We start from the raw sequence: 19,589 nt of genomic DNA on the forward strand, positions 1-19,589 counted from the left end.
TGATAAGGTCGCTTCAGAGCTGTTAATATCTAGCACTAGCAAGGAGAGAGTTTAAAGATAATAATATTACGTGGCTCTTGTCTTCATTTGTTTTGAAGTAAATAAAGAAAAACTATTGAAAATATATATTTTGATAGTTTTGTTGAAGAGTTATAATTGCCGTACGTAAAATGAGTAAGTAGTTACAGCATTTTGTTTCTCTTTATTGTTTGGTTAAAACTTAGATGAGGTTTTAGATAATTTTATAGATTTATGTTGATTGTTATTTACTCAGAGGGATTCACTATACTGCATATGATAGATAAATATGATAGATAAAGCAAGATAAGACATAATATTGACTATATCTTTGAGGTTCACCAAAGAGTTAGAATGCGACGTTAAAAGGTAACTCCTAGGTGTATTGCGTTTTTTAACTATCAAACTATAATCACTTATAATCGGGACTCAAATATAAAAAAAAACTAGCTGTGGTTTAAATTTAAATATTATGAATCGTTCATCATTTAAGTAAATGTTATCATTGGTTTAACATTAAGTACCTATTCAGTATTTTGATGATTGCCTATCACTGAGACATGGAACTTTGGAACTGGACTATTGCTTAAGAACGAACTTTGGTCTAGATCATATTGATGTTTTAGATGAGATAATTTTTTTTTAGTATAGTAAGGATACTTTTTTGGAAACATTTCACAAAGCATTGTTTTGGATCCCTTGCGGGGTAAACAGATGTGGATTAATGTTTAACTAAGTAGTTCTTGTCTCAGGATCTTGGTCAGAATCACAGGTTGAAGCTTAAGTTTCACAATAAAATAATATTGGGTCTAGTTTTTCTTTAAAATTCTGTCATATGTAAGTAGTAGGCACATTTGTAATCATTCATGGGCCTAAGATTGTGTAACGGAACTTTAATTTTCAGTTGTCATGAAGAGCTCTAGAAACGCCTTCCTTTTTGTTGATAATTTTCTACGTATGAACAAACTACCCAATAACAGCAAGTAAATATTTCTTTTCTTTTGGTACCTAATATATAAAGTAGGTATGCCCTAAAATTATATGTTCTTCATTACAAGTACAACCAAATGTAAAGCATTTATATCGCACGATGAAAATCGTTAAAATTTGTAAACATTTTTGCATTTGACTGTACCTAAACAGTCCTAAAGAGAAAAGGTACTTTAACATCTAGTCCGAAAAGAATACTTAATTTTAGATATGAAAAGAATAATACGTAAAGAAAAAAAAATAAGATTCATCCGAAAATAATCCGTTACTAGAATGGAACCTTCACTATATTAGTACTGGAGGCAAGCATGCGGAGGCTGCGTGCTTGTCTCCAATAGGTACTAATAAAAATTACAGTTCTTTGATTATTTTAGTTGGAAACCTTTGGCCATTCGTGGATTATCGACACTGTCTGTGGACGATGACATTGCTGTGTGGGAACTAGATCGGCCTCCTGTTAACAGTATGAACTTGGACGTGGTCACAGACATCACCAATGTGTTGAGCAAAGTTGACGAGAACAAATGGAAGGGACTTATCTTTACTTCGGTTAGAACCGCTCAGTTATTTACCTACGTACATGTAGGGGAGAAGGGCCCAAAGCAGGTCACTTAAAGTAAACTATATAATAAAAATGCAATTTTAACTATTAGGTTCCTTTTAATTAAACATTTACGAAAAGTATTTATTAAACTTAATTTATAAAAACAAAAAGTATGCATCTTATAAGTATTTTTCAAGTTATATCAAAATCAAGTGAATGTATAGTTTTACCCGCTTTGCCCGTAGGCAGTGCCCAAAGCAGGTATGCTGTCTGGGCAAAGCGAGTATGCGAAAATAATATCTTATTCTAGGAAACTTTGGCAGCAAATCAAAAAGGTAACTCATATCGTGCGCATACCTGACAATTTTACAATCAAACCTGACAACTTAACTTTGGTTCTCTTTTGTCTAATGCAAATCTTTGACATATTTAACGTTAGCAGTAAACTATCAAAAGTAGAACGTGGTTTTTTGAAGCATAATCCAGAGCTGGCAAATATTTGTGTGAGGAATGATTGTCCAATATAAGAATAACTTTCTTTTCTTGAGTTGGTCTTGTCATTGCCACGAAATGTCGCAGCCAATCCAAGAAAGTTGGACCAGAAATCCATCCATTATCAGTACAAACGGCTTCAGTGCCTGGTGGTGATCCATCCAACAGTCGTTCCTGCATGCGTTTTCGTCCAAATATCATAAACGGTGGTATAAAACCGCCAGCTGCATTGCAACAGCATACGATTGTTGTCAATTTTCCTCTTTCGACACTAGATATGACTCCTACTTGCTTTTTGCCTGTTTTTGAGAGAACTTTTGGAGGCTTGTTGCTGGTTGTTTGGATGCCCGTTTCGTCAACATTATAAATTCTCGTAGCATCTACTTTGTGTTTGTCAATCTGCTCTTCTAGGAGATTGAAGAATCTTTCCACCTGTGGCCTATTAAATCCTCGGGCACGAGCTACTGAGGTCGGTTCGGGTTGTCTCAATGTAACTTCAGGATGTCTGATTCTAAAACTTTTGTACCAATCATCTCCTGCAGTATTTTGTTTGAATGGATGAGGTATATTATTGGCTGTTGCATACTCGAAAGCCAGACGGCAAAATTCTTGTTTGTTCAGGCCATAAAACAAGTTGTCCATGTGTAATAAATATTCAATTAATTCTGTTTCTTGTTCTTCTGTAAAAACGCAACGAAATCGGCCAAGACTTTTTTCCGCAGAACCTTTTTTAATATGTCTTTGTAGAGTTGACAAATTAATACCATATCTTTTAGCAGCATTCCTGACTGATGTTTTTCCTGCCTCTTCCATTGCTAGCTTCATGGTTGTAACATCCCACGATGCCTGTTGAGGTTTTCTTTTGTATTTCTGAACCATCTGGAAAGGAAATAAAAGTAATAATTTATATTATTAAATATAGGGCAAAACGGGTAGGGGCAAATCAGGTACCCGTTTTACCCCTACCCTCTTTGCCTAAAAACACGTTTTAAATGTTCGACAACATAACCTGAAAGCCTTAATCGATAATGAAACAGTTTATTAGGAATTCAAAGCTAAATTCATGAACAAAAACACATGCAAACTTACAAAAAGACTATTCAAGCCACAATAGAATAATTCGAGTTCACATACCTTGATATTTTTTAACAAAATCTCCGAAAAACAACTTTTGTCACTCCCACAAAAACTACGCGACTCCGGCGCCTCGGCCAAACTGATGCTTGTTGGGATTTGTTCGGGTGTTCCCGCACACTTTTGCTTTTGCTATAATTCATTGAACATATTGACAATCGCGCTGACCTGCTTTGGACCATGTACCCGCTTTGGGCCCCCTTCATATTTCCGTAATAGGTTCATGTGTTGTTCCAGACATTTAAAAATAGTTTATCGATTTTTCATGGACGTCGTAAAAGAAGACTAAGAGAAAGTCTTTCATCAGTTCAGCACTGACGATACGAGCTGGGGTCCCTGTTGGGGCGGTCACGGTCAGACGGGAGTCTCTCCGTGAAATTCAATAGAATTGCTATATGTATTTATAGTTTTTTTAATGTTATTCTTTAAATGAGACTTATCGCAGTCAAACAGTTTTGCGGAATAATGTTGTGTTCCAAGAATATTGTTTGGTAAAAAATTACCCTACGCACTTCGGGCTCTTCACGAGAACTTTAACAGGACGAACAAACGTCAAAAATGATGGTGTTCCATTTGAGGTCTCTATATAGATAAATTCTTTTATATTCTTGGGTGAGCAGGGCTTATTCAACAACAAGACTATAAGTAATTATAATTAATATAGTATTATCGTTGAATTAGTATCTCGTAACACGACACAAGTCTCGAACTTACTTCGAGGCTTACTCAATCTAAGGATATAATCTGTGTGCCGTTAATATTTATTGAACTTTATTACTTTAGGCTTCATCCAAGATATTTTCAGCCGGGCTGGATCTAGGAGAGCTGTACAAAGCTGACCCGAATCGTTTGCGGCTCATGTGGCATACGATGCAAGAAATTGCAATCAAAATGCTTACTTGCAATTTTGTCACCGCTGTTGCTATCAATGTAAGTATGCTGACAACTGAACCGTACCACGGGCATAAGGTACGACCGATTTTTCTACATATATATGTCTATGTTCTCCATCCATTCCATAACTACTTACTAATCTAGTTGTAGCAATAAAAAGGGAATAAAGGAGATTTTAATTTTGTTTTTGCCCGAATAGCCGGCTCTGATGAAATAGATATTCATAAGTAAAATAAACTACTCCAGCACCATGCCAAGAGTGCATACCTATAATAAAAATTATCTGATATGAGTAAAATACTAGCTACTAGCTACTCTAGAACCATGCCAAAAGAGCATATAACAAAAATTACCATATTTTCCTAGGGTCACTCCTCAGCCGGCAGCACATTGCTATCAATGCTCAGTGACCATCGTGTTGCCGTCGATGGTGACCACACCATAGGGTTCAATGACACGGCGGTAGGAATAGTTCCCCCACTGTGGGTGGTCAAACTTATGTCTCATACGATCCCAACGAGGAAAGCTGAATCCGCCATCATTAGGTCTACGCTGTTTCTTCCTAAGGAGGCTTTAGAGGTATGTTACATTGGTAAAAATAAATATTTTTGATTTTATTTTGGTCATTGTTGGTTTGGTTCATCACTCTCAAAAAAGCTTGCTCCAGTTTTGCCGTGGTAGTTGCATTACAAGGGAATACCTAATAACATAATCCTGCTAACAGAGTCCCGGAGGTCAGACGGGTAATGCAGAGCAATTACCGGACTTAGTGTGTGTAAGTCTATGACTACGATCCAAGAGTGGTCCTCGATCATTTCCATATGCGAATCGATATTAACCATCTATAGATACCTACTTAACAATTACCTACATACATATTTTAGTAAGGGCAAAACTCCCCGCTAAATATATGTACGACTTACATGAATCTCTTCAGAAAAAAAAAGTATAGGTGGTGGTAATAATGGCTTTTGGAATTTGTTCTACTTAAAAGTTATTTTATTCCAGGTAGGAATGATTGATGAATTAGCTTCAGACAAAACAGATGCAATAGCCAAATGTAAAGGATTCATAAGAAGTATGGATCACATTGCACCAAAAGTTATATCAAAGACGAGACAATTGACAAAAAGAGATCCCCTTTCCTGGCTTGTGGAGAATAGACGAGCAGACTGTGATGAATTTGTTAGCAAGATATTGAGTGCTGACACCCAGTACATAATGGAGAATTATCTGAACACATTGAAGAGTAAAAAGTCATCTAAGTAATGACATAAATTATCAGTGATACCTACCTAATTTAAGATAACAGAAATATTTTGATTCCTCATCAAAGAGCTAGTACTATTCAATTCAAGCTGTACCCTGTACCAAAACTCGAGGACAGGTAATACTTTGGTGTTTAAATATCCGTTTATATATTAATAAGAATTACGTTTAAGAAAAATACCTATTAATGAAATTTATGTTTAATAAATTATGTTTAAAATAAATGTAATAATCACGTAGGTAATACACAAGTAGGTATTTTATTTCATTCATATCTATCTTTTCCCCCGATATTTATCAGTGCGGTGAATGCCGAAAACCGATGATGAGAACACATCATTCAGAAATCTTTTGTAGTTCAATACAAATCATCGCCAAGTAACGCCGCGGTCTCAGGGTCGACAGTTTCCGTCAGACCCATCTGCATGTCCGTCCATTCCTCTCTCTGATTGTCAATGAAATAGTTTATTTCGAGGATCCTGTCCCTGTTCCGTTTGATCTCGTTGCTAAAAGAAACATTTGTATAAAGCTAGATAAATTAAAAAAATAGGTTTTACAAATGTTTTAGAAGCGAGTACACTTAATAGTTCAAGACATTGCTTTATTATCTACCTATGGAATGCTGGTTGCGCATAGAACTCTGCGGTTGCCTGAATAATAATGGTTTCTTTTTAGAAGGAAGATAAGGCTTTTGACATACTACAAGGAGGCTGTAATGCCTGAATACAGGGCATACTAACGACAGTTGTTTTTTGAAACTAAAATTCTGATAATAAAATTTTACGTTCATGTCCTTTCGAGAAAATAAACATCTACTTACTCATTAGTACCCTGAACCAAATCATCGCGCCATTGGTTTGCTCGGGTCATGAGGAGGTCTTCTCTCGCGTCTATAAACCTCATGTGATTATCTGATGACTGCGCAACCAGATTCATCATCATATCGCGGTCCATCATCACCTATAGATAACAAAAACAGTTGCAGCCGTATATCATCGAATGATCAAAATCTGAATTTAATACAGAGAAGATACTGGTACCAAGCTACCTAAACCACCTTTTGTTATGCTGGATTCAATTTTCTACGCCCAGTTTATATCAACACCTTTATAATTGATTTACCTCGAACAATTCCGGCGGCGCATCTCCCAACATGATCTTGTTACCCAGCAATTTTGATAGCGATTCAAACTGCCGCATCGACCATAGGCCTTCGGTCTCGCGCCACGCTCCGAAGGCGTTACGTGATACTTCTAGTAATTTTGTAATCATCTCTGTCATGTTCACAGAGAATTGTACTCGGGATTCCTGAAAAAAATAATTACAGTACAGAAGTACTTACCTATATAATATTACAGAAATCTCATATGTGAGAGATGAAGAATGACTGAGAATGGCACACGAAATGAGACCTACAAATTTTGTCTTTATATCATAATATAAAGACAAAATTTGTACATACTTATTGACATTCATTTCTTTTAATAATTAAATTAGTTTCAGTTTTCCTCAGGTTATTGTTCCATGGCCATGTACCAATGACTCTTTTCTTCTGAGTTATGTACAATGTACATTTGTTTGAGTAACCGATGCTCTAATGGTGAGGGAAACCTTCCTGAGAACTGTAATTGTGATCCAAAATGATTTAGGTTCTCTATGCAAAGGTTGCAGTGGTTAGGTAGGAGTCACTTCATGTAAAAACCTGACTCATCTAATCCAGGATCATGATTGTAAAGGCGCACCCCAGGCTCCTTCCATGATAGGTATGGATGTACTCGTAACCTTCTCCTCTCCTCTTCTCCTTTCCTCTTCTTTTTTTCTATTACCACGCTTCTTTAGCTCCCTTAAGCTGACTTCTCACCTCACATTGTTCATAAAGCCGCATTTCGATTGTCATAAGATCCTTCCACAATTCATAAAGAACTTCATTGAATGCCTCCCCGAGGTCCATTATTTTTGGCTCCAAGTCTTCAATGGTGGCTTGCTTTGTAGTAAATTTATTGATGAGTTCATTCATTTGGGCCACTAGTGGTTGCTTCTTCTTTTCAAACTCTTCTAGAACCCTAATTAATAAGATTTATTAATTTACAGTCTAGGCAAGTTTGAGCTATATTTAGATCTCTACTATTTTAGGTATTTCCTTACTTACGTTTTACTTTTTTGAACGCTATCTGCCAAAGCATTATCGACCAAATCTTTAAACAGCTTTATTTCGCTCTGTCGGGTATTATAAGCTCCTTGTGCGAATTCCACCAAGCCTGCCATGGTCTCCACATACTGGTCTTTGTACCTGAAATACGTTTTCTTATCATAATTTATTGCATCTTATTACTATATTCGGGTTTTATGGAGTACTTATGACAATATTATTACTTTTACGGAAAAATATAACGTAAAACTAAAAACAATTTTTCACTTTGACTTATATTGATGACCTACTGTTCAATTTCATCGAGACTTTCTTTCATTATGTAGGTACAAATTAGTCTAAGCGCTACAATGAAACTGTTATTTACTGTTCATAAAATCCTATAAGTTCGCCTCCCACTTTCAGCAGCAGACTTCCATCCGGATCCTTCTCGAACATTGATTCTATCAGTTCTGGGCCACTGAGGTATTCTACAAAGGAAAGCGCATAAAACTCCACTCTGGCATCATATTCCTGTTTAGCTATCCATTCCTTTTCAGTCTTTTCATCTGCTTCGTCTAGTTTCCGCAATAAGCCTCTGAACGCAAGTGAAAATGTAGAAATGAAAAATAAAGTCACATTAAGAACTTCTTAGTTTATCTATACTAAGGTTTAATCGCAAGTTTTTACCTGAATAAAGCTCTACCGTTCTCTCTTTCTTCCTCAGTGACTGTTTTGTAATCGAGGTATGTGACTCTGGTCAATGCAGCTTTAAGGAACTGGTAAGTCATAGGGTCGTCACAACATGGATTTCCTTTAAAACTAACTGAACGAAGGTTCCTGAATTTTCGCAAATATGCCATCTGTGGTAGATTAAATATTATAACGACGTAATATCAATACTTTGTGTTATAAGTATTGTAAAATAAAGTCTTAATTACCTACTAGACCGCTTATTACCTACGTTTATAGGTCAAACATAAACTATAATATCTAAGTGGCCATTTGGCTGGACTTGGTTTTATAAACATATAAATCAGAAAGTCATATCAAAGCTACTTCTACTTAGGTATACATAAAGCAGATGTCAAAGGTGGGGAAAAAGAGTAGAAATGGTAGAATGAAAAAGAATTTCCATATCATCGCGATGCACCATGTTCTAAGTACCGAGCCGTAAGACTAAGCGGCCCTATCGCCATCATAAAAAGCGTAATTTCATGTTAAGTTGACCAAGTAGTACCTCTTTGAAATCTTCAATATAGTTATCTCCGATGCTAAATACAAGCAGTTTTTCTAGAGCCTCCATATTCTCTAGTTTTCGGATTTTGTTATGGAATAAAGTAAGAACTTCAATATTCACAAGTTCTTCTAAATTTTCAATTCTTTCAATTTTATTAAAAGAAAGATCTAATTCAATGAGACCTGTTAGTTTATCAAGGTTTTCTATTTTCTCTATCTGATTGTGGGCTAATGTTAGTTTCTTCAGAGATGTTAGCATCCAAAGGTGGTCGATTCTCAGAATGTTTTGGAATTCCAATCGAACAATTGGTGCTTCATCAAGATGAACCCCTTCTTCCGCGAATAATCTACCAGCTTCTTCTTTGGGACCTATAAAAAGATAGTTTTGTAGTACCTATTGCTAATTAGCAATATGTACCTCCTACAGAACAAAGCTTGCGTAAAAACCCTTCTTGACGAAGAGGGAATGTTAACAATGTAATATTAGAAACAGATGTGTAATCTAAACACAACCTTTGGGGGAAATGCCATAACAGAACAGAACTCATTCATACCGTATAGAGTAGCCGGCACTTATTAAAGGACCGCGCCTTCCTCAACCTTTTCCCGTTGACGTCGTCAGAAGTGACCAAGGGAATAAGCACTTAGACTAGTCCATCAACCATGAACCAAGGCGGATTATAGGTTCCCCTTGTAGATATACTTAGATGCCATTAGTAGGTTGATTAGGTACCTACTTATTGCATTTATGTCTCAAAGAGTAAAATATAAGTATTTAGATAAAACTTACCATATTCAAGAATACATCTAGTTATCATAGCATTATCAATAACTCCTGGTTCGATATTCGGATGTATTATAAGACTATTCAGTGATCTTTTCTCCGTCATTTTATCGTGTTTATTGCTTTTATTTTCTGTATAATTATGGTCGCGACGTCTTGTCAACCGCTCCTTTAAATATAGATGACAAATTATCACTAAGCAACATGCAGTCAATATGCCATTACGTTGCTAAGTTACCTACGCGAAGTTTTTAGATTTCTGCTTATCCGGTTTAAGTAGATAGAAACTTTATCTAGTCCAGCGAATTAATAGACGATTGTAATTGTATCGCTGAAGTCCGCATAAGTGAGTGACGGACCTGTCCGGCCACTAACCGGCTTTTGATGTTTGCACGCCGAACCAATTGATTGATTTTTTACTTTAGTACATACATACATACATATAATGACGTCTATATCCCTTGCGGGGTAGACAGAGCCAAAAGTCCGGAAAAGACTAATTGCCACGCTCAGTTGTTTGGCTTGATGATGGAATTGAGATTCAAATAATGACAGGTTGCTAGCCCATCACCTAAAAGAAGAATCCCAAGTTTATAAGCTTATCACTTAGTCGCCTTTTACGACATCCATGGGAAAGAGATGAAGTGGTCCTATTCTTTTTTTATTGGTGCCAGGAACTACACGACACTCACATTTAGTATTTTATTTAATAATAACAAAAAAAAACATTGGACATTAAATCACTTTTTATGAACCGAAAACGAAAAGCTTTTCAATCCAGTTTTTTGAAAACTCCCGCACTCCACAGGTTGCAAACTCAAAGGTTACCATGTGGTCGCTAAATATATTTTCGCATCAAATGAATGGAATATTGTGTGAACAAAACGTAAATGTCAGCTGTCAATACTGTCATGGGCGTTTTTTATCTGTGTGCGTATCTACTTAATAGTTGACAAGTGAAATCGGAGAAATCGCTTTGATAAATATTCCATTATTTTACAAAAATGTCCTTTTTCGGGGTGGGAAATCCCTTTTCTACGCCCGTGGGGCAAAAAATAGGTAAGGATAAAAATTTCTGCACATAAATATGATACACAATTCCAAATTACATGTTCCAGGACTACGTTATTTCTTTTTTCTGCGCACTATTTCACTTTAATTTCTCTTTGTTGTCATTACATTTATATTACTAAATAGTCCGAAACATTCGAGAAAATGTACTCCTTGTTAATTTTTTCACTTCATTCTTTAACATGTAAATGTTAATTAGTTTGACCCTATGATTGTTTGTGACGATGTTTATAAATTGCAGAACAAGCTACAGATGGGAACCTTCCATCGGAGAACTGGGCACTAAATATGGAGATATGTGACATCATAAACAGCAGTACAGATGGACCTAAGGATGCTGTAAAAGCTATTAGGAAGAAGTTGACACAGAGTGCTGGCAAAAACTACACTGTGGTCATGTACACCCTGACAGTATTGGAGACGTGTGTCAAAAACTGCGGAAAACCATTTCATGTTTTGGTCTGCCACAAGGAATTTATATCTGAATTGGTGAGTAAATCTTAGATATCAATAAGTACTTGTTAGATAAAGGCTTTTTCCATTTCTATCTGTATATTTGATTACTCATAAAGCACACAGTAGATGATGATGCAGTTTTCACTATCACACTTATTTCGTTCAGTCACACTTTTACAATAAATGTCAAAGGATTTAAAGGAACATTACTTGCATTTTTGTTGGGTAACTGGTACATATAAAGATCTTAAATGTAAATTATTAGAAATAGATGCAAATCCAGTCTCTATTTCTATGCTTTACATTAGGTTAACAGTCACTATAGAAGATATTACATGATTTTGCTGTACTTTTACAAGAGTTATAAGTTTTTATTTAGGGTGTTACTTAAATCTTAAATTAATTCATATCTTGCAATGACTTTGTTTCTAAGAGGCCCTTGGTAGAATCCCAAAAAGGACTAGCATCTTGGATATCTGTTCTATAATCTTATCTTGCATGGGTGTGTAAATAAATGTGATACAGAATACACTTCTTTAACTTCTTTGTAAGAGTTACAATTGTGAATTTTTATTTGCATTTAGGCTAAAAATTGTAGGTGTGCCTCTCCAGGTTTTTCTGGAATGTCCCAATTGTGAGACTAAGAAAATTACAAATTACAACAATATTTGACAATTTGGAAGTATGTAGAATATTTTTTTTACATGAAGTACCTATTCAGAAAAAAAGTTTGAACAACAAGGGTTTAGATCTAGCATTTTATGTTTTAAGATTAAGTAAATTATAAGTATCAGTTTTTGCCTGTATTTTTAGATAAAATAAAGAATTGAAAAAGGAAAAAATGTTGATAAGAAATCTTACAATGGTAAATTATTTTTTTATCAAAGTATTTGCATATTGTGTACAATAAAGCCTGATAAAGTGTCATTGTCGTCAAATATTCAGTGACACTGTGTATTTCATTTACACATAATTCATCAACACTACATGGTTTAGTATAAAGCAAAGTCGCTTCCCGCCTCTGTCCCTATGTATGTATGTTTGCTTAGATCTTTAAAACTACACATCAGATATTGATATTTTTTTAATAAATAGAGTGGTTCAACAGGAAAGTTTATATGTATAAATGCTACCTGTGTGAAGCTGGGGCATTTTGCTGGTGGGTTTATAAATAGGACAGGTGGACAGAGACCCATGTTGTCTAACAGAAGCCATTCTTTACTTTAAGCTAGCTTGAAAATGATAAAAAAAAGATACTCATAACCCATTATGTACGATCGCGTTCATATCTGCAGTCATAGTTTTAAAATTCTTACGGGTTAAAATAGCGTGCACTGTGGTTCCACTAGATCCACACACACATGCATATTTAAAAAGAATAAATATTCCATCAAATGAATACGGTCTTTAATACCAATGATTACTAAGTAAAACAGTTTATTATTCTATGACATATAACAAAACAAAACAGAAAGAGACGGTAATCAACGATGGCCGAACTGGGCCCGATAATTGTCGATCGAGATATCGTCGTCTCTCATTATTTGCATAAGATTTGCCTATAGAGGGAAGCCTGCGACTGCCAGACTTATGTCAATTCGATAAGGTTGAAAGTTTGTCTGCACACGTCCCTAACATAGGTAGTGGTTCCTTTGAAAGTAAGTGGGTAGCAATTTTATTACTTCGTGTGAGCAAGTGAGATCTAAGATATATTAGATAATCTCGCTTGCTCACACTCGCTTGTTCTAGTTACTAGCGTTACTTGGATTCCGAAGTTATTCAAGGATTTTTTTTGTCTATTTTAAAAAAAATTGTGTTACTGACAATTTTTAATGTTTCAAGGTGCCATTTGAACTAAGTAACTGACTGACTAACTAACTAACTGATATCTAAGAATTACAATACCCGTGTCTTCAAACACGGAAATCAGCAAGAAATATTAAACAAGAGGGATCAAAATAAAACATTCAATAATTAAAATTAGTAAATTTTATTGAAACAGTTTTCCTATAGTTTTGTTTACATATCGATGATTATATAAAGCTATACATACAGCATATTACACTAATTATATCATCTACTTATCTCCTGTTATTAAGGTTACAGCTTAATTATTCGTTTTCATAAAGAAAAGATATTGAAGCTGTCCTTAAAATACTATCGAAGTAATTAGTGGTTTTAATATAAACTGGCAGAACCTTTCACGCACTATATGGACTCGATGCACAGGGCAGTTGTCTTGCACAAATGATATTGTTGGCATATCATCAATCGGATAAATACACCGCACAGTTAGTAACATGGTTTCTTCCAGCACTTGCACATAATGAGCAGCTGTAGCGCGTCCTGCTATCCACACCTGTTCCCCAGGTCCAGCAGCACTCATCCAGCCCCACATATTTACAGATATGCGTCCAGACTCCATCTTTGGCCCAATATTTTTTCTTCATACCGAGTTGCATTTCTTCGTGTTGCGATGACGTAAACGAACTTTTCGTCCGTAAATATTGCTTTTTTCCAGTCAAAATCCAAATACTGCCGAGCAAATTCTAAATGTTTTTGCTTATTTATTTCGGATAAATACGGCTTTCTTGCTGGCTGTCTGTGGTGTAGTCCCTCACGGTGCAATCTCGACGAACAGTAACCACTGATGTGTCGAACTGTTCCGCAAATGTTCTGGTCGGTATGAAGCCATTATTTCCGTACTGATCTACAATGGATCTCCGCTGTGTGGCGTGTCGCTGTGTTGATTAGCGGACGACGGTCGCTGCGCGGCGACTTTTACTTACACTACCCTCTTCTTGATGGCGCGTTACCCAACGCTTTACCGCTTGTTGTTTATTGTGTTATTTGTGTGAATGTGTGAGTGACAGCGGTGAGTGCAAGCTATAAAGTTTTGCGAACTATGACTGCAATTACGAACGCGAATAAGGTTAAAAACTTCAACTCAAATGGATAAAAACATTAGGTTGATACAAAATAGTATAAAATAGTAATAAAATAATCAGATTAGGAATACAAACTTGTTGATTTTAAAACTAGTTTACTTGAAATTGATAACAAACAATATAAAACTGGTTTGCTTTATAAAATTAGAATTTTATTAGTAATGACATTGGCCAAACATTCCTAACAACATTATGCAATAACAACTGTATCAACATTATTAACAATTTCGTCATAAAACTTCCATTATAGATCATTGGATAATTATTCCCCATTGATGGGTAATGACCAAATTAATAAATTGCTCCTTGGACTTCTGGCTAGGTCCATACATGGCTTATAACACCTACAGAAATAATCTTTATGATCAGTTCAGTAGTTCCCAAAATAACCCTTACAACCAAACAATCAAAATTACTTAACATTCTTTTAATATAATATGAGTATACATTGAGAACAAAAAAATGTGATGCAGCCAAATACTTGATTTTTTTTTGCATAGATTTCTTTATGGAGCTGTTTTACAGTTGTCTAGAGGGAAAACAAATCTAGAAGTGGAATGGTAAAATGGTGGTTCCATGGTTATTAGTTCGCCTGCGGGGAATTCCCGCATTATGTAATGAAAATGATAATGAACAAACTAAGTAATATTTAAAGTAAAGACTGGCAGGAATATTTCTATATTATGCAGTGTTGAAAAAATATACTTTGCGTAGTTAATACTTATTATGCGAAGGTTGACTCATCCCGTTGTCGGATTAATATAGAGTACATAACTAATAACAGCGGTACATTGTTAACAGCTTACGTTATTATGACTGCTAAATGTTATATTGTAATGTATATTGTAATGTTATATTACTGTTAATACATATTTTGTTTACACAATGCAAAATTATGTGTAAATATTTTTAATATGTGCTGTGTGGTATCCGGCCTCATATATACAAGAATAGAACCACTCCATCTCTTTCTCATGGATGTCGTAAAAGGCGAATAAGGGATAGGCTTATAAACTTGGGATTCTTCTTTTAGGCTGTCAAAAAAAAATGCTAAAAAAATGATAACCTAATCCCACGTAATACCTAGCCTGTATAGAAAGGTGTAAAGTAAATAGATTTAAAGTCATTTCACACGACGCGCCTCGACGGGTGTATGAGACGTTCTGTTATAATATCGCTTTTAGTCTTGATGTAAACTGATCATAAGGTAGTCTTTTAAGACAACCAGTTCGTCCATTCAAAAGTTATGATGTTACTCATCATAACTTATTTGTGAAAATAATTTTTTTTCAGGTAAAACTGATTGGCCCCAAGAATGACCCTCCGACGGTGGTGCAAGAGAAGGTACTGAGCCTCATACAGTGCTGGGCAGACGCTTTCCAAAATCAACCAGACCTTCAGGTAAATTAATAACTGACGGCCTCCGTGACGCAGCGGTAATACGTTTGTCTGTGACGCCGGAGGTCCCGAGTTCGAATCCCGGTCAGGGCATGATGAGAAACGAACTTTCTCTGTTTGGCCTGGGTCTTGGATGGTTATTTATATAACTATGTATTATAAAATATATGTAGTCTCGTAGAGTTAGTATCTCGTAACCGTAACACAAGTTTCGAACTTGATTCTTGGCTAACTCAACCTGTGTAATTTGTCCCGTATATATTTAATATCTTACCAGTGTATTTCTTTGTAGTACCCTGCACATTAGAGTAGGATCACTATATATCTTTCCTATGGATGTCGTGGAGGCGAATGAAGGTAAGGCTAATAAACTTTGGGTTCTTCATGTAGGCGAGAGACTAGCTACCTGTATTTGAATCTTAATTCCATCATTAAGCCATACAGTTGGACGAGGCCTTTCAGTCTTTTCAAGACTTGACTCTGTTTACCTCGCACGGAATATAGACGTGATTATGTATGTTTTTCTGTTAAAATTAGCTTGCGCATTGCGACTGAACTTACAAAAACGATCGACGTAGGTCCTAATCGCGTGCATTACCATAACTTTGCCCCATCACGAATATAGATTATACAGATTATTTTGGAATATAAATTTACTTCCGTTCTTATATTATTAAAATAAGAAAGCATGTTTGTCTGTAACCCTTTACGTTCAAACCGTTGGACGGGTTTTTTTTATGAAATGTATCGATATGTAAGATACATGTAACACAGATACTACTTTTTTTTTTTTTTAATTTCTAATATTAATATATGTCTAATTATATTATCATAATATAATAACATATGTTCAAATTATTATATTTTTTGTACCTGATTCATTCAACATTGACAAAGAATCTACACCCATGACGTTGATGATGAAATACCTAAACAGAATATCAGACAAGGAATCATTTGTGTTTATCGAAAGTTTTAAAATAGGTACCTTATCTCGCAATTATGGATGATATAAAGATGATAATGATTTGAGCGTCAGTGGGCAAATCGGTAAGGTGCGGTTAAAATGCTTGATGCGAATAAAAGGCACAGGTTCAAATCCCACCTCAGTCATGTACCAATGACTAAGTTATGTACCTTAGATTGATTACTAACCGTTGCTCTTACGGTGAGGGAAAACATTGTGAGGAAACCTGCACATTCAGGCAACTGGATGTGTAACCATGATCGATCCCCTACGTATTAGGTTTAACTGCAAAGGTTGCGAAGATCAGATGTCGTGTCGCTTCGTGTAAAAACCTGACTCACTCCAATCCAGGATGCATGGTCAAAGTCATACCCCGGGCCTCTCCAGAGTGGTGAGGATGCAACCGGGATAAAAGCCAGGAGGAAGAAGGAGAGAACACTAATATATAAATATAAAAAACATTAATGAACAGTAAGGTAAGAGTGAATAGGCACTGTTCGAGCTTGCGAGCACCACATTCCTCATCTTGCTTACCACCAGGCAGATTAAGGTCAAGCGCACTCAAATCTAAAATAAAAAAACTTTTTATATTCTTTCTATCATTTGTTTTATTTTAAGAAAAGTCAGCATTATAATAGGTATTGATATAAATTAATTGATATTTCCTTTTCAGGGTGTAGTGCAGGTGTACAATGAACTGAAGACCAAGGGTGTGGAGTTCCCAATGACCGACTTGGATGCCATGGCCCCAATATTCACACCACAACGGGTAAGTTTTTGTTTAGATTTTGGAGCAAATGTGACTTTTATTATTAAAAAAATATCTTCCTGAGACACGAACGAGGGCTACCTGGGAACTTGATATAGGATTGCATCACACATGCATACATATTATCACGCCTATATCCCTTGCGGGGTAGGCATCAAAGAAGCGAATCATTAATGTATATGCATTAATCCATACATACATATGGTCACGTCTATATACCTTGTGGGGTAGACAGAGCCAACAGTCTTGGAAAGACTGATAGGCCACGTTCAGCTATTTTTCTTAATGATAGAATTGAGATTAAAATAGTGACAGGTTGCTAGCCCATCGCCTAAAAAGAGAATCCCAAGTTTGTGAGCCTATCCCTTTGCCCTATGCATTAATGTATATGTATAAATAATATTATAATTACTGCATAAAAGTATCACATTAACCGTAACCGCATGTGGTTAGGTTACTTTATATTGAACCTCGATATCCTTGTTATTATTAACAATAGCTGAAATGCGTGAGGTCGCTTTCTTAAAAAAATATATCACGATGGTTTTTGCTTACATATTCCATTCCATCTATATTATGTGTTCGGCAGGTTTGAATCAACCATGATTATTTTTTTTTATATAAAAGCAAGCAACAGTTCTCGCGTGTTGCGAGTACGAACAAAAATACAGACAGATAGGTATTGTAAAAATTGTTGCTCTTTTTTGTAATATGTTTTAAGTACCTATATAGGTCAGTTACAATTTTGTTGTATGTATGTAGGTATATACGAAAATGGATTATAGTTAAAAAGTCTAGTTTTTTTTTATCAATTCCGCATTGTATTTCAGAGCGTGCCGGATGGCGTGGACGGCCCCGCGGCGGGCTCCCCGCAGCGACCGCCGCCCGGCGAGCCGCCGCGCCCCGCACAGGAACAGGTGTCGGGAACGGTGTGTTTTATTGCAATCTGTGTTTTTTTTTTTATAATTACCGGTAGAGTAGTAAATTTAAAAAAAAATTAAAAAGATTTAAATTAAAAAATTATTAATTTGCAATTTATTTTAAATTTTTTTCTTTATTTATTTTTGCTAATTTTTTTACTTCTCTTTTTGTAAATATAGATTGACACCTTGTTGTAAAATATCGTTAAAGGCGACTAAGGGAATGGCTAATAAACTTGAGATTCTGTCACTATCTGTGTCTTTGAATCTCAATTCTATCATTAAATCGTATACTTGGACGTGGTCTTTCAGTTCAAGTCTGTTCGATCTATCTAGGACGTGATAAATGTCTCAAAAGGTTTAAATTTTTTTAATATTAGTGTTAAAAATTTGTGATCATTAATGTAGAACAGAACATAATTTCTTCATAGTGCTTGACAAATCATATCACCACGTTATAACTGACAATTATTGAATCGATTTTGATCGCTTAAAAATGCAATGTAAAGTTTTATCCTTATGCTGCAAACATTGATGCTAAAATTTATAATATTTTTGAAATAAAAGGTGAATGATATACAATATATACAAATAAACGTTATTATTTTTTAAACGATTTTAAATTTTAAAATTTTTAATTATTTTATTAGTTCGATAAAATTTTCTTAGGATATTACCCAAATCGATTATTGTAATTAGTCTAAACGAGCTGTCAGAATTAAAATAAATGATCGGACAGGATATGACAAATTGATTTTTTTTTCCCGCAGGTGACGCTATCCGAGAGTCAAACAAGCAAACTCCGAGCGGACCTCGGCGTCGTGGAGGGCAACATGTCCGTGATGAACGACATGCTGAACGAACTCACCGCTCAGCCGCCCGCGCAGCATCACCAGAGCGACATCGAGCTGCTCAACGTGAGTAATATATAGCATTTACTTTATTTATTTCATTAGTTCAGCGTCGTGGAGGGCAACATGTCCGTGATGAACGACATGCTGAACGAACTCACCGCTCAGCCGCCCGCGCAGCATCACCAGAGCGACATCGAGCTGCTCAACGTGAGTAATATATAGCATTTACTTTATTTATTTCATTAGTTCAGCGTCGTGGAGGGCAACATGTCCGTGATGAACGACATGCTGAACGAACTCACCGCTCAGCCGCCCGCGCAGCATCACCAGAGCGACATCGAGCTGCTCAACGTGAGTAATATATAGCATTTACTTTATTTATTTCATTAGTTTAGCGTCGTGGAGGGCAACATGTCCGTGATGAACGACATGCTGAACGAACTCACCGCTCAGCCGCCCGCGCAGCATCACCAGAGCGACATCGAGCTGCTCAACGTGAGTAATATATAGCATTTACTTTATTTATTTCATTAGTTTAGCGTCGTGGAGGGCAACATGTCCGTGATGAACGACATGCTGAACGAACTCACCGCTCAGCCGCCCGCGCAACATCACCAGAGCGACATCGAGCTGCTCAACGTGAGTAATATATAGCATTTACTTTATTTATTTCATTAGTTTAGCGTCGTGGAGAGCAACATGTCCGTGATGAAC

The 19,589-nt window shown here is 35.9% G+C and overlaps 3 protein-coding genes across 5 annotated transcripts in view; 2 read left to right on the plus strand and 1 right to left on the minus strand.

The window, feature by feature from the left end:
- On the plus strand, positions 1-5,592 carry LOC106135202 (enoyl-CoA delta isomerase 1, mitochondrial). Of its 3 annotated transcripts, XM_013335437.2 has the most exons (6): positions 1-174; positions 923-1,001; positions 1,383-1,557; positions 3,962-4,108; positions 4,439-4,651; positions 5,081-5,592. In XM_013335437.2, exons 1-6 carry the CDS (start codon positions 171-173, stop codon positions 5,339-5,341), a joined length of 879 nt encoding a protein of 292 aa, XP_013190891.2. In that variant the 5' UTR covers positions 1-170; the 3' UTR covers positions 5,342-5,592. The 3 variants fall into 3 exon arrangements, with proteins under 3 accessions (XP_013190891.2, XP_060802650.1, XP_060802651.1); XM_060946667.1 differs by lacking the exon at positions 923-1,001 and having other exon boundaries at positions 2-174; XM_060946668.1 differs by lacking the exon at positions 1-174 and having other exon boundaries at positions 923-1,042.
- LOC106135204 (dynein regulatory complex subunit 3) lies at positions 5,588-10,809 on the minus strand. Its single transcript, XM_013335440.2, has 10 exons — positions 10,602-10,809; positions 9,499-9,661; positions 8,710-9,077; positions 8,160-8,332; positions 7,858-8,067; positions 7,491-7,631; positions 7,203-7,404; positions 6,464-6,649; positions 6,162-6,301; positions 5,588-5,847 (listed from the first exon to the last, which is right to left on the minus strand). Exons 2-10 carry the CDS (start codon positions 9,596-9,598, stop codon positions 5,700-5,702), a joined length of 1,668 nt encoding a protein of 555 aa, XP_013190894.1. The 5' UTR covers positions 9,599-9,661; positions 10,602-10,809; the 3' UTR covers positions 5,588-5,699.
- Positions 10,395-19,589, plus strand: part of LOC106135034 (TOM1-like protein 2) — a 17,948-nt gene continuing 8,753 nt past the window's right edge. The window contains exons 1-6 of the mRNA XM_060946669.1: positions 10,395-10,551; positions 10,805-11,052; positions 15,261-15,368; positions 17,006-17,101; positions 17,932-18,030; positions 18,792-18,938. Of these exons, the coding sequence (XP_060802652.1) occupies positions 10,497-10,551; positions 10,805-11,052; positions 15,261-15,368; positions 17,006-17,101; positions 17,932-18,030; positions 18,792-18,938 (753 nt within the window). The 5' untranslated portion in view covers positions 10,395-10,496. The remainder of the gene's footprint in view (positions 10,552-10,804; positions 11,053-15,260; positions 15,369-17,005; positions 17,102-17,931; positions 18,031-18,791; positions 18,939-19,589) is intronic.

The sequence above is a fragment of the Amyelois transitella genome, chromosome 11 (assembly GCF_032362555.1).
Source record: "Amyelois transitella isolate CPQ chromosome 11, ilAmyTran1.1, whole genome shotgun sequence".
In the NCBI taxonomy this organism is placed as follows: domain Eukaryota; kingdom Metazoa; phylum Arthropoda; class Insecta; order Lepidoptera; family Pyralidae; genus Amyelois; species Amyelois transitella.

Coding starts and splice junctions, on each gene's coding strand:
- LOC106135204 (XM_013335440.2), bottom strand. CDS start 9,598: ATGACGGAGAAAAGATCACTGAATAGTCTTATAATACATCCGAATATC. Junction 8,068..8,159: donor AACGGTAGAGCTTTATTCAG/GTAAAAACTTGC, acceptor ACTTGCGTTCAG/AGGCTTATTGCGGAAACTAG. Junction 6,302..6,463: donor CGCCGCCGGAATTGTTCGAG/GTAAATCAATTA, acceptor TGTTATCTATAG/GTGATGATGGACCGCGATAT.
- LOC106135202 (XM_013335437.2), top strand. Junction 1,558..3,961: donor AGGGACTTATCTTTACTTCG/GTTAGAACCGCT, acceptor TTATTACTTTAG/GCTTCATCCAAGATATTTTC. Junction 4,109..4,438: donor TCACCGCTGTTGCTATCAAT/GTAAGTATGCTG, acceptor ATATTTTCCTAG/GGTCACTCCTCAGCCGGCAG.